This window comes from Lepidochelys kempii, chromosome 15 (genome assembly GCF_965140285.1).
Source record: "Lepidochelys kempii isolate rLepKem1 chromosome 15, rLepKem1.hap1, whole genome shotgun sequence".
Taxonomy (NCBI): domain Eukaryota; kingdom Metazoa; phylum Chordata; order Testudines; family Cheloniidae; genus Lepidochelys; species Lepidochelys kempii.
The window spans coordinates 28050259-28064372 of NC_136394.1; the positions used below are offsets into that span (position 1 = coordinate 28050259).

At 51.4% G+C, this 14114-nt stretch overlaps 1 protein-coding gene and 1 long non-coding RNA gene across 15 annotated transcripts in view; one reads left to right on the forward strand and one right to left on the reverse strand.

Moving 5' to 3' along the window:
- The window catches only part of TMEM116 (transmembrane protein 116), a 59000-nt gene extending 45304 nt beyond the window's left edge, over positions 1-13696 (reverse strand). For 2 of the 12 annotated variants that reach the window (XM_073312526.2, XM_073312527.2), the window contains exons 1-2: positions 3715-4773; positions 2711-2774 (exon numbers count right to left, since the gene is read on the reverse strand). In XM_073312526.2, the coding sequence (XP_073168627.2) occupies positions 2711-2774; positions 3715-4244 (594 nt within the window). In that variant the 5' untranslated portion in view covers positions 4245-4773. Of the gene's footprint in view, positions 1-2710; positions 2775-3017; positions 3065-3714; positions 4787-13617 lie in introns of those variants that run through there. The other 10 variants (XM_078848998.1, XM_073312528.2, XR_012155021.2 and 7 more) reach the window with 10 other exon arrangements.
- The window catches only part of LOC140898567 (uncharacterized), a 43020-nt gene continuing 42595 nt past the window's right edge, over positions 13690-14114 (forward strand). For all 3 annotated transcript variants that reach the window (XR_013634740.1, XR_013634739.1, XR_013634741.1), the window contains exon 1: positions 13690-13841. This is a non-coding gene — a long non-coding RNA (uncharacterized LOC140898567). The remainder of the gene's footprint in view (positions 13842-14114) is intronic.

Below are 14114 nucleotides of genomic sequence, written 5' to 3' on the forward strand. Positions count from 1 at the left end.
TCTCTGTGTATATATAAAGTCTGCTGCAGTTTCCACGATATGCATCCGATGAAGTGAGCTGTAGCTCACGAAAGCTCATGCTCTAATAAATTGGTTAGTCTCTAAGGTGCCACAAGTCCTCCTTTTCTTTTTGCGAATACAGACTAACACGGCTGTTACTCTGATACCTTTTATTGCTAACTAAATAGCTACAGCTAGTTCATTGTATTTATTAATCCCTCTTAAAACATTTTAAAAAACACTTGTACTTATTTCTCCATGCAGAACCAAGCAGTAGGTATACAGCAGTCTAGACTTCTCTGCATGGTTGTTACTATGAGTATATTAAAAACTAACAACCCTGGAAGAAGGTAGATGACCAATTGTAATGAGTGAACAGCTGACCCAGGTCTGCGCAAGTATAGTGAAACCCAACTGTTTATCTAGTGGGTTATTTAGGTATAGGCATATATAAGGAAGTTGGAGGAATAGGCGAGGGTGTTGTTAAAGTTCTTTCAGGAAGAAAAGCCAAATTGTTTATAAACTGGGGGAACGGAATGTAAAGAAATGTAATGGTTTAGAACTGCTGGTTAGGTGGACAAAATGCGTAGCCATTACTACATATCTTCAGACTGGGCACTCTTTGAAGCACATCTGCTTGCATAAGAAATCCTTGTGTCTTCAGTGCTGCACCCACAAGTGCTCTAGGGTTAGACCCTGTTTATATTTTTGAGTCACCCTGTTTTTTCTTTATCACAAAACGGAGATTCTTTTGTTAACATGTCATGTCTTAAACATGGTTTAGTTAATGTTGAGAGTTTTCTGGATTCTGTAGATCCAGAAAATATGTTTCAACAATTAGACATTCAGCTGCAAGTTCTAGTGTGGAAAGATAAGTATCTATGATTCCCATACCTCTCAATAACTGGGAAATAAACCTTTCTTTTAAAAGTATTACTCTTTAAATATCATGTATCAGGGAACAATCTGATCACAGCAAGTGTCAGGAAGGATTCACCCTATGCCCTTCATTTACAGAGTTGCACAACTGGTCAGGTGCATGGTGGGCGTGAGTAGAAGTGGGAGCGCATTGAGGTACTTGGCTTCCTCTGAAGCATCAGGAATTAACTACCACTCTAGGCAGGGTACAAGTCTCAAAGCCTGACACAAAGTTACCAATGCTGTGTTATGTAACCAAACTAGCTACCTCACAGTTCTTGAAATAAGACACTTTCTGACACAGACGGGATGGTCTAATCACCTCTAGACATCTGGCTTGAAATACCTGGGTTCCCTAGAGCCACTGCCTCAAATCCTAGCAGGGGTGACACAGCCCTCATTCTTCTAAGGTAAATCAATGGAGTTCCAGGCAGTTTACTCTGTGTATTGGGTGGGCTCTTTCTACAAGATCTTAAAACACTGAGCCCCAGTCTGCTCTCTGTGGATGAAAATCCCCCATTTTGTCAGAATTAGTCCTGTAAGTTTGCAATGGACTCCTTGGCCCACACACACTGTGTTCCACAGGAGTTTTGGGTATGTGGGACCCATAACATGTGACATGCTTTGGAGATAAGGAAGATATAGAAATAGAAAACTTTGATATCATTATAACAGAATACAAGTTTAGAAGTACTGCTCACCTAATTTCTGACAGAAAATTACTATTCAGCCTCTCTCACCTTTCCATGAACATTGAAGTTCTTGAGTCTTATTAGTGCGTATTCTTGTGAAAAACAAATGTTATTCAAACATTTTGATTGAAACTGAATTTTAAATTATTTCTGATTGGAACATTTGTTATTTACATTTTACTGGTTAGTTCCACTGGTCATCCACTCAGGGAAAAGAGACACCATGCGACATACATAATCTACTAAACCCTGTGAACTCTGAAGTTTGAATCTCAAATATTTGCAGCAAATATTTGGAGGCCATTCATATTTGAGAGAAATGCTAAGCATAAATTAATGCATCTTTCTGAATCATGAATAAATCTAAGCGTTTCTGTTAATGACCAGAAAAAGAGATGAAATTCAATGAAGAAATTATTTGTTGTGAATCATTTGTTCAGCTGCAGTTAGGATAATGCTTATATCCTTACATGTAATTATATTTGGTCAATTTGTGCTCTCAAACAGAGGTGCACAGTCCCCACTAAAGTCAATGGGAGTTGAATGTGTGTATCTGAATGCAGAATTTGACTCAACAATATTCAGCCCTTATAACCTTTGCAGTGCATCTATAAATTGTTAATCCTCACAACCCTTTTTCTCTATCTCCTGAAGTAGTTTTATTCTTGTTTCCATTTAACAGACTGGAACACTCAGTCTGAGAGGTGAAGTGACTGTCCCAAGGCCCAGAAAGAGTCAATATCAGAGCAAGAACTGGCACTAAGGAGGTCTTGGCTCCCAGTCCTTGACTCAGACCACATGGGCACAATTTAACTTACATACATGTAATGGGGAAGGATTAAAAAACACTGAAAGCATATGTGCTTCATAAAGCAGTATATAATTACAGCAAAACATGTCCATGAATTGTTTATTCATCTGCCCCACAGCATTAAACAGTTGGTTTACTCCTATTAATAATAAAAAGAGAAGGTGCCTAAAAATTTGAAGCCTTCCTAGTGGAAAACTCATGCCCACACATCTGTTTTGTTACATAAAATATGGTTTATCCTCAGGGTAACAAACATTCAAACTTAAAAACTGAAAGGCAGAATCCTTACCTCTGGGGATCTCACTACACTTTGGAAGACAGCGTAGGCAATAATTGAGCTGGAACCTATAACACTGAGAAAATAAAGAGCAGGCTGGTTGGAGAGTGCTACTTTGGGTCTTGTTTCACTTGATCTGTGTCTATTGGGTTGCTATTCTCTTTTTTATACTTTTATTAATAAGAAAACAATAATTAATAAATTATTTTCTTGTGTTCCAATGAAAGAGATTTAAAGGGAGTAATAAACCTTCAAGCAATCTGCAGGGAAGGCTGTCATTCCTGACATTTGCTTATTAGTTTAAAACAACATACTGTACCTTAAAGTGGCCATGACAAACTGTATCCATTGTACAGCAGAATAAATCTGGGGGAAATTTAAAAATGCAGGTGGTAAGTGCAGCTGTAAACATACTCTGCAATCTCATTTTCTGTCTGTAATAAAAAGGACTAAATTGTTGACTAAACTCGATCACAAATACAGGGTGGCAGTGCAAACCCTGAAATGCCTAGGCGAAAACTCAAAGCCATGTTTGTTCCTTAAAACGGAGAGAGCCGCCAGCATTTACCCAAGATTTCTCTTAAGGAGGTTTCCTTTACGGAGAGTTTAGGTTATGTAAGGTGCCCTGGCATCACGGAGGGGCTACGTTAGCTGAATGGATAGCGACTGAGAGAGCAGATGGAAGACGAGGAGGGATTAGAAAGACGGAGAGGGACGAGAAAGACCGATGACAGAGAAGAAGCAGCTCTGCTCTAGCGGACGTGAAGCCAGAGACCGCGCTCAGCAGGATGGATAGGGATAAGAGGTGAGTGAAGGATGGACGATTGGATCCGGACAGGGAGATCACTCGGAGGGGCGGCTGGCTGAGCTGACAGGGCCACCCGAGGGGACGGATGGACGGACGGGAGGGGCAGGGACTGGCTGGGGAGATCCGAGCAATGGCTAGCTAGGGAACTAGGGAACTGCTCCCTGGGGGCTCCGGACCCGCAGCCCCCTGGCCTCTCCCGCTCACTCACCTCCTGCCAGTCCCCGTCCAGCCGGGTGACACTGAGCCCGGCCGCCTGCGCTGCGAGGGCCATCGGGCGCCGGCAGCCCCTTCCCCGGGGCGCTGAGCTCTGCGCTCCGGCCGGGAGCCGGCTCCTCCTCCCGGCTCGGCTAGTCCTGCCCCCGGCCGCCGCTGAGCGCCCCCGCCCCGGTGCCGCTGGGCACGGCCGCCCCCCGCCAGCCGGGGCCAGAGCCCCCCGGAGCAGGGATGGGGCGGGGGGTGAAGGGGGAAAAGCCAAAAGGAGGGAGGGCGGAGAAGGGACGGGGCAGAAGCAGGCTCCGCTCCGACTTTACCCTGCCCCTGCCTGCCTCGCAGGGACCCTACCCCTCGCTTCGTCCTCTGGCAAAACTGCCCCTGAACCCAGCGCCCCGGGAGCTCCGCATCACATCCTGGCTCCGGCCGAGCAGCGTGCGCGGTCCTGGCCAGCCCCGCGGCAGCCCGCTCAGTCCCCGGGGGAAATGCTGTCTGTCTGCCGAGAGAAGGGGAATCGCCTCTTAACATACGCAGCCCTCGGTTGTACTGCTCATGAACCTGTCACTGCAGTAGCCAGCTCCCTTTGGATGTGTCTGTATAAACTCTCCTCTTCTCAGTGGCTATTGCTTGGAGGGCGCTCCCTCGCACCTTCGTCTTGTTTCCATTTCCCTCCCCTTCCTCAACTCTCTGGGGGCCCCGATGACGCCTGTTGTTCTTCAGCCTGCATTATTCAAGGAAGGCTTCATGAAGAGGTGGCTGCCTGCATCTTGCTCGGAAAATGGGCAGGATCAGGACCATCGCGTCACAAAGGCACCGCGGTCACTAAGCAGACTGAGCCCCTCAGTGCAGTTCAAGTTGATGGGAAGCCAGGAGATGTCATTGGCAGGCTCTAGAAACTGCACTGGGGAGAAACCAAAACAGAGCATAGGGTGGAAAAATGCTACTGGAATTGAATCTACTCTGGGAGCAGCATGACTGTTGAGAGCTCTGGGGAGAAGAAGAGGTTAAAATCCAAGCAGGCTGCTTTACTCCGCTGACTAAAAGGAATGATGATAATGGGGTGGAAAGTTCCTCCTAAGAAATTGGAAATGATGGGAGCTTCAGCTTGTGGAAGTTCTTCTGAACTGGGAAATGAGAGGGGTTGCTAGAAATGCATCTAATTGGGCTCCTTAAATTGTAAGCACCTTGGGGCAGGTTTCAGAATAGCAGCCTTGTTAGTCTGTATCCCCAAAAAGAACAGGAGTACTTGTGGCACCTTAGAAACTAACAAATTTATTTGAGCATAAGCTTTAGTGAACTACAGCTCACTTCATCGGTTGATAGATTTCCACAAGTACTCCTTTTCTTTTTGCGGATACAGACTAACAGGACTGCTACTCTGAAACCTGTCATTATGCAAGGCACTGAATTTAGCCGTATGGAGTGGAAATCTATCAACCGATGAAGTGAGCTGTAGCTCACAAAAGTTTATGCTCAAATTTGTTAGTCTCTAAGGTGCCACAAGTCCTCCTTTTCTTTTTGCAGCAGTGTGTTTTCCTATGTGTCTAGCACAATGGGCTCCTGAGCTGGACTGGAATCTCCTGACATTCCTGAAATATGAATAGTAAATAAGTGATAACTCAGGACATCAGGACACCCCTGGTCATCAGCGTGGTGGCTTAGGCCCAACTCAGGATAACTGCTACTGGGAATAAGGCAACTAACTACCTTTGAGGTTCTGGGCCTCAGTGCTTCCACAGCTCCCAATTTTCTTTATGGCAGCCTGAGTCAATCTGAAGCAAGGCTGACCTGGCCAGCACTTCCCCCAAACCATGAATTAGATTTTGTCTCACTTGGTTTAAATCCTCCTTCTACCACAGGACAAGCGGCATTTACGACCATTTCCAGGGCTGTTTACATTTTACACCTTCTTTATAGGACTGCTGTACTAACAAGTCAGTCATCCCTGGTTTGGGGGATGAGCGCATAGTGCGAGGTGAACGTGTGAACCGAAGACCGTGTGGCGGCCCTACAAATGTCCTGGATGGGGACATGGGCCAAGAAGGCAGCCGACGAGGCCTGCGCCCGAGTCGAGTGTGCCCTCACAATGGGTGGCGGGGGACACCCGCCAGCTCATAACAGGAACAGATGCACGAAGTGATCCAATTGGAAAGCCGCTGAGTGGAAATCGTCTGGCCCCTCGTGTGCTCAGCTGAGGCGACAAACAGTTGCGAGGACTTTCTGAACAGCTTGGTCCGCTTGAGGTAGAAAGCCAGAGCCCGCCGGACATCGAGCGTGTGGAGATGGCGCTCCTCACTGGATGCATGGGGCTTGGTACAGAGGACCGCTAGAAAAATGCCCTGACTCATGTGGTAGGTGGAGACCACCTTCGGGAGGAACGCGGGGTGTGGGTGGAGCTGGACCTTGTCCTTATGAAAGACTGAGTATGGCAGCTCGCAGGTCAGGGCCCTGAGCGCCGAGACTCGCCTGGCCGACATGATTGCAACCAGAAAGGCCACCTTCCACAAGAGGTGAGACCCGCCAACACCAGGTTTAGGTCCCACTGCGGGACCGGGGGTCTAGAATATGGAAAAAGACGGTCCAAACCCTTAAGGAACCGGCCACTCATGGCATAGGAAAATACCATGTGCCCTGCACTGGCGGATGGAAGGCCGATATGGCTGCCAGGTGCACCTTGACTGACGAGGGCGCCAGGCCCTGGGCCCTCAGGTGGAGGAGGTAATCAAGAATAAGCTGGATCAGGCGGCCACCGGGGAGACACCCTGGTCCACCGCCCACCTAGAAAACCAGGACCACTTCGCCAAATAAGTGCGGCAAGTGGAGGGCCGTCTACTTTCGAGAAGGATGTGCTGAACCTGTTCTGAGCACGTCCTTTCCTCTCCGCCTAACCACTGAGCAGCCACGCCATAAGGTGAAGAGCCGCTAGGTTGGAATGGAGGAGGCGGCCCTGGTCCTGAGAGAGCAGGTCTTGGTGAAGCAGCAATGGCCATGGCGGAGCTACTGCCAGGCCCATGAGGGTTCCGTACCAATGCTGCCTGGGCCACGCCGGGGCAACCAAGAGGACCCGGGCCTTGTCTGTCTTTATCTTCTCCAGGACCCTGCTGATTAGAGGGAACAGGGGAAAGGCATAGAGAAGCCAGCCTGATCAGGACAGGAGAAAGGCATCGGAGATAGCGCCCCTCCCCAGGACGCCCCTGGAGCAGAACCGGGGGCATCGTTGGTTCTGCCGAGTTGTGAATAGGTCCCCCTGGGGAGTTCCCCACCTTCAGAAGAGCCGGTGGGCCACTTCCGGGTGGAGGGACCACTCGTGTTGCAAGGAAAAGTCCCTGCTCAAGCGATCCGCCCTCTCATTCCGGACGCCTGGTAGGTGGAAGGCCTTCAGGTGGATGTTGTGGGCTATACAGAAGTCCCACAGCCTGAGGGCTTCGTGGCAGAGGATCGGGCCCTGCCTTGCCTGTTGATATAGAACATCGAGGCCATGTTGTCCGTGAGGACCCTGACTATCTTGCCCTCCAGGTGCGAGTGGAAGGCCACACATGCCAGCCACACCGCCCTGAGCTCCTGGACGTTTAACTGTAGGGTCAGGTCTTGAGCCGACCACAGGCCTTGGATCTGAAAGTTCCCCACATGGGTCCCCCAACCCAGGTCCGATGCATCGGACACCAGCTCCAACGATGGGGCCCTGTCCCTGAACAGGACCCCTCGGAGCTTGTTGTTTGGAGCGGACCACCACCGTAGGGAGATGATCACAGAGTCTGGCACGGTGAGGACCTTGTTCATCCTGTCCGTGGCCTGGGAGAACTTTGAGGCCAACCAGAGCTGGAGGGGCCTCATCCTGAGTCTGGCATGATGGACCATGTACGTGCATGCCGACACGTGACTCAAGAGTTACAGGCAAACCCCGGCTGTTGTCACTGGGAACCTTGTGACCAAGTCGATGAGACCTTTCAGGGTCTCGAATCTGTCTGGCGGGAGAGAGGCCCTGGCCGACACTGCGTCCAGGAGCACCCCGATAAACTCTATGCATTGGACCAGAACTAACGTGGACTTGGTGTAGTTTACCAACAGGCCCAAGGCGGTGCAGGTGGACAGGAGGAGCGCCATTTGATCCCTCACCTATGACCGGGAGGTACCCTTGACAAGCCAATCGTCCAGATAGAGAAATATCTGGACCCCGCACCGTCTGAGGTAGGCCGCTACCACCGCCATACACTTTGTAAACACCCTGGGGGCAGTGGACAGACCAAACGGAAGGACCGTGAATTAGTAATGATTCTGTCCCACCATGAAACGGAGGAAGTGCCTGTGCCCCTCAAATACATGGATGTGGAAGTACGCGTCCTGCAGATCGAGGGCAACGTACCAGTCCCCGGGATACAGGGAGGGGATGATGGAGGCCAGGGAGACCATGTGGAACTTGAGTTTCACCATGTACTGGTTCAGACCTTGCAGGTTCAGGATGGGCCTGAGCCCCCCTTTGGCCTTCGGGATAAGGAAATAACGGGAGTAATACCCCTTGCCCATGAACTCCTTGGGCACTGTCTCGATCGTTCCTAGTCCTAGGAGCTGCCCCACCTCATGCTCAAGCAGAGCTTCGTGCGAGGGATCCCCCAAGAGGGACGGGGGCGGAGGGTGGTTGGGCTGGGAGGAAGTAAACTGGAGGATGTAACTCCAGGAGATGGTGTTGAGGACCCATTGATCCGAGGTTAGCTGCGACCATTCCGGGAGGAAAGCACACAACCGGTTGGAGAAGGGGAGCTTTATTGGGGGTAGATCCCTGGTGAGGACTAGCGGGGTGCCTCCGAGCGTCCCGTCAAAAACACCTTTTCCCCGCCTGCTTGCCCTTGGAGGACTCAGGCTGGGGGCAGGTCGAGACTGCCTCTGAGGGCATCTCTTATAGTCCCACTGCTTCTTTTGGGCAGCCTCATACTTCAGGAGGGTGGCCTGGGCTGGAGTCTACTGCGGTTTGAACTTTTTTTTTAACTTGGTTTTGCCGGAGCCAGGACATAGAGGCCCAGAGTCTGGAGGGTCGTGCGGGAGTCTTTCATGCCATGCAGCCTTGTATCTGTTTCCTCCCCAAACAGAGCCTTCCCGTCAAACGGGAGATCCTGTGTGGAGGACTGTGCCTCGCTGGACAGCCCAGAGAGCAGGAGCCATGACGCCCGTCTCATGGACACCGCGCAGGCCATTGATCACGCGGCCATGTCTGCAGCATCCAAGGCTGCCTGCAGGGATGCCCTGGTGGCCACTGCCCCTTCCTCCACTAGCGCCTTGAACTCCTTTTTATCGCGCTCCTGGAGGGAGTCCTCAGACTTGGGCAGGGAGCCCTACAGATTGAATTTGTACTGGCCCAGGAAAGCCTGATGGTTTGCAACTCGAAACTGGAAGCTTGAAGACGAATACATTTTCCTTCCAAAAGAGTCCAGTCTCTGAGAGTCTTTGTTCTTTGGGGTTGGGGCTGGTTGACCCTGCCATTCCCTGTGGTTGACCGACTTGACCACTGGGGAGTTGGGCGCCAGGTGGGTATACAAGTACTCATGCCCTTTAGCGGGTACAAAGTACTTGCATTCCGCCTTTTTAGAGATGGGGGCCAATGAGGCCGGTGTTTGCCACAGGGCATTTGAAATCTTAGCCACCCCTTCACGGAGAGGCAAGGCCACCCTACCCGGTGCCGATGGGGACAACGCATTAAACAGGGAGTCTGAGGACTCCTCCATCTCCTCTGCTTGGAGGTAGAGGCTTGCTGCCACCCTCTTTAAGAGTTCTTGGTGGGCCCTGAAGTCGTCCTGCGGGGCGGAGGGGGGTGGGGCCGCAATCGCTTCCTCCGGGCGGGGCAAAGAGGCCGGTGCAGTGCTCTGGGTGTCAGCCGGTACTGGAGGGTCCACCACCTGATCGGACTTTGGGCACGGTCCCGAGGACGTACGTCCCACCGACGCCTTTCTCGGGGGTCTGGAGAGGGAGGCTGATGGTGCTTCCGAAGCTCTGGCCACCGAGCGAGCTCCTACCAGGGGCTGCACCAGAGGCCACAGAGCCCACTGGTACCATTGGGCCGGCCACGACGCTCGGTGCCACTGCACCTGCTGCGGCACCGGCGGGGCCGGCTGTTCGGGCTGGCTGGCCTGGCCCTTCGAAGGACGGCTACGAATGGAGACCGGGCTGGCGTAAGATCTGCTGCTGTCTTTGGACCAGGAGGAGTGGCGGTGCCGGGATCTACAACGGCCACAGGACCGTGATCTCGACACGGAGGACCGATACCGATGGGTAACAGCTGCTCTGCGAACGGCCTCGACGGGTGGACCTACGATGGTGAGACGCCGGCAATCAACGCCCGGGGCTGCGATGTCTTGGTGGAGACTCGGAGCGGGAGTCCGAGTGGGAACGGTGTCGACGATTGTGCCGTGACCAACTGCGGTACCCCCTCCGAGACGAGGACTGTTGGCGATGCCCGCTGTAGTTCCATCAATATTCGCTCCTTGAGGATGAGCGGTGCAGAGAGTCCCAGCCGGATGGGACTCAGCCAGACAGTCTGGTCGGCGTCGAGGGCAATCCATATGGACTCTGCCCCAAGCAGTCGCTGGGCTGTGAACAGCATCGGGAACATTCCCTCAACTGAGACCGGTACTGGGCCGGAGGCGACTGCGGAGATCCCAGCGGCGGCTTGCCTCTGGAGCATGGGGTCGACGTCGGCGGTGCTCCAGGCACCAGCATGGACATAATGTCCCAGGCCGCCCGGAGGGCTTCAGGTGTGGATGGCATCCGGATATCCGGAGAGGCCTGTTCTGAATGTGAGTCGGAGGCCTGGGGCCTGGTGGGGATCAAGGACTGCCCGACATAGGCCTAGACTCTGTCCCAGACTTCCCTCGGTGCCGCTGCAAAGAGGGAGTCTTCCTGGCCCTCTTAGCGTGCCCTGTGGACAGGGAGTGGTGCCGACTGGTCGATGGCACCAGAGAGTCACCACGTACTGACGCTGTGGTGCCGGGTACCGGTTTGGAGTGGCATGCCGGAGTCGGGGTCAGCGCCGACTCCATCAGGATGGTCCGGAGCCTAATGTCCCTTTCTCTTTTGGTCCGAGGCTTAAAGAACTTGCAAATCTTACACCTTTCGCTGATAGCTAAACAGCTAACTAACTACAGGTACTAACACTGAATGAACAAACAGTTCTGGGGACGAGCTACAGCAAAGCTGGAGCAGAGTAGTTCCAACGCACCTTCACTGGCGGCAAGAAGGAACTGAGGGTGGAGGGGAGCGCGCAGCTCCCCTTATACCGTGCCAGGCAAGCGCCACTCCAGGAGTTGCGGGGGGCGCTCCCCCTCATGAGTACCGCTAGGGAAAAAACTTCCGGCACCGGTGCATGTGGCGAGCATGCACACCTATTGTGGAATACACATGAGCAATCTCTCGAAGAAGAAACATTATGATGAACGAGGATGGAGGGTGATCATAAAATTACCAATAGAAAGATTCCAGATCCCATTACCAATACTCTGAGTCATCTTTCCTCTACATTTAGCGATCTGAGTTTATCAGATTCTATCATCCAATGATAACATAGTCAATAACATCAGATCCTATTTATTGGACCAATTTTCCTTTCCCAAGATAGAACAGGCATAATTTATGCTAAAGGAGGGGGGTCGGTTACTAGCCAGGCAAAGAAAATTCCAGCTATTAAAAAAAAAAAGAAATGTAAATGAGACTTGTAGTTGCAGATATCACAGCTAAAAAGAAAGCTTTTGTTGACCATGAAGTGTTTATATAAGTCAGAACTCAAGAATGATAATGCTTTATTGCACATGTGGAAAGTTATGATTAATTTTCCACAAGTGAGTCACTGCAAAACTTTTAAACAAATCATGATCTGTGTTCCCAATCATGTTGAAGGTTACTAATGCTGAAGTAACATTTAAAAAATTACCATTTACTTTTCACTGTTTATGCTGTTTGATCAGTTTTTGCATTTCACTCAGTAGTCAGTTTTAGTCAGTGGCTTTCATGACCTAACAGAGTATTGCAGTGTTTGGGCTGCAAACACTACAAGAGGATGTTGAAATCCAAAACAAACAGTTTTAAAATTTCAAATCCTTTTTTAGAGAAAAATGAGGAATCTCCAGTAAGGTAAGGATGGTTATGGAGGGGACATTTACTAGAAGTCTTGGGAATTTGCAAATACTACTGACAAACACATATTTAAACACATAGATACACACTGACACTCATACACCCAATCATTGGCTGTGATACCATGGTGATGGGTGCATAAAGACAGGCAGAGAGATATGCTCCTCTTGAGAGACTCAATTCACCAATGCAATAATCCACTGTATTTAAATTGCAGATAAAGACTAAATAATGCACAAACTATTGGGGCAGTACTCCTGGCCAATATCCTTTATAAAAGGCAATAGAAAGGATGATGTCTAGGCTTAATGCACTAACAGAGTGTTCACTATACAGCTGATGGTCACTTCGGGTTTATGCTGGAAACCAGCTACAGTTGGCTTACGGAGATGAATACATGTCTTGTGGGACTCAGAGGAAATGAATGAACCAGTGTCTACCCTATCATTAGAGGCAGAAAAGCCACTAGAGGAAAACGGGGCTATCTGTCATTTGTACTCACTCAGTTTGAGCTCTGGGACAATTTAATAAAACCTTTTACTTTATTCCTTTGGCGAAAGTTCAAGTGACTCATTTTTCCTGGCCCTTTGTATTATAGGGAGTTGCTAGACAGGAGTGTCCTTTGTCTCCATTATTGTTCGTTACATAAGTAGAGTTTTCAGGGATGATATCACGGAATCAAAATAACATGAAAAGAATGCAAATTGGACAGGTGGCCATAAGATTCTGCTATATGCTGAGGGATCATCCAAAGAGATAAAGGTATCAGACACTACAGGTTTTGGGGGTACTATTTAGGATCACTGAACACAGGTACAGGTGAGGCATGGTGCTTGGGTGGCTGGTTCTTGCTCACATGCTCAGGATCTAACTGACTGCCATACATGGGGCTGGAGAGCAATTTCCCTCAGTTCAGACTGGCAGTGATTCAGGGTGGGGGTTGCCTTTCTCTGCAGTGTGTGAGTACAGGTCACTTGCCAGGTATATCTTACGTAATCATTTCCTTGCCATTGCGGGAGCCTCAACCACTGGTGCACCTTGATCCCTCCTGTTCACTGCCTGTGGCAGACAATGGTCTAGTCTCCAGTGGGATGTAATACTTTGGTCTGATTTTGGTTGTTGGGTTTAGTGTGTGGCCTGTGAAATACAGGAGGTCAAACTATTTGATCTAGTGATCCCTTCTGGCCTTAAATTCTAGGATTCCCAGGGCCTTAATCCTCACTCGCATGCCTCTCTATTCCATGTGTTTCATTCAGTTCCATGCATTTCCTTTGACTGTCCTGGGCCTGTTTTTAACTGTTATTGTAAAACAAATTGGGCCCTAGCGGTGTAGGCTCCTTTTACAATATACACTCTTCGTATGGCTCTCCCCCTTGTGCCTTCTTTGTGTAGTGACCGTGACAATGGTCTACCAGGGGCATAGGCCCAGACCCACACAGGTACTTAGGCTCCTAACTTCCACTGAAGTCCTTGGAGGCTCTGGGCCACAGGGCCCTCCCCGCTGAAACCAAAAGCACTTAACAAATTGGTATTTTCATCAAAAACTTTGTGGCTAGTGACAATCCCCCTGGCCGGCGTACTCTAAGCTGGAGAAACAACACAACCAGGTCCCTCTCTGCAGGCTTGAGTGGGTTCCTTTAAGAATTCTGCACAACACCAGCCTCATGGCCAGCCGCCTTGAGCGTCGGTCACCCATTACACAGCTACACCCAAAAGCCCCTGCTTAGCTTCCCTACGCGCCACTGCTCCCCCAGGCGAGCCCCTCCCAACCCCTTTCCGTTACCTCCTCGTTAGTCCCGCCCTCGCTGGCGTCACGCGCTGGGAGGGTCTCGCAGACGCTCGTGCACGCGGCAGCCACAGGGTGGGCGGAGTGGAGAAGAGCGCGCGCGCGGAGCCGTTGGCGCGGGCGCCTCAGCCTGGGCGGTCCGAGGAGGTGGCCGGCGGGGCGGCTCGGCTCCCGCGGGGCCGGGCGAGTCGCCCCGGCCGCCCTGCAGCGGGCAGCACTAGGTAGGGGGCTCCCGGGGCCGGACGATGGGGTGAGAGCGGGACCCTCGGGCAGCGGTTCCCGGTCAGGCCCCCGAGATCAGCCGTGGGGGCTCCCGCCCCGAGGGAGGGAGGCAGGCAGGCGGCGGGGCCAGGGCCGCTGTTTGGACGAGACGCTGAGGCGATGCGCTGGGCGGAGCCCGGGATGGGGTTACGCCCCCTCCCCTCCCCTCCCCTCCCCGGGCTCGCGACCCCCAGGCGTTTGCCGGGCCGCGCGCCTGCGCCAGACTCCCGCGC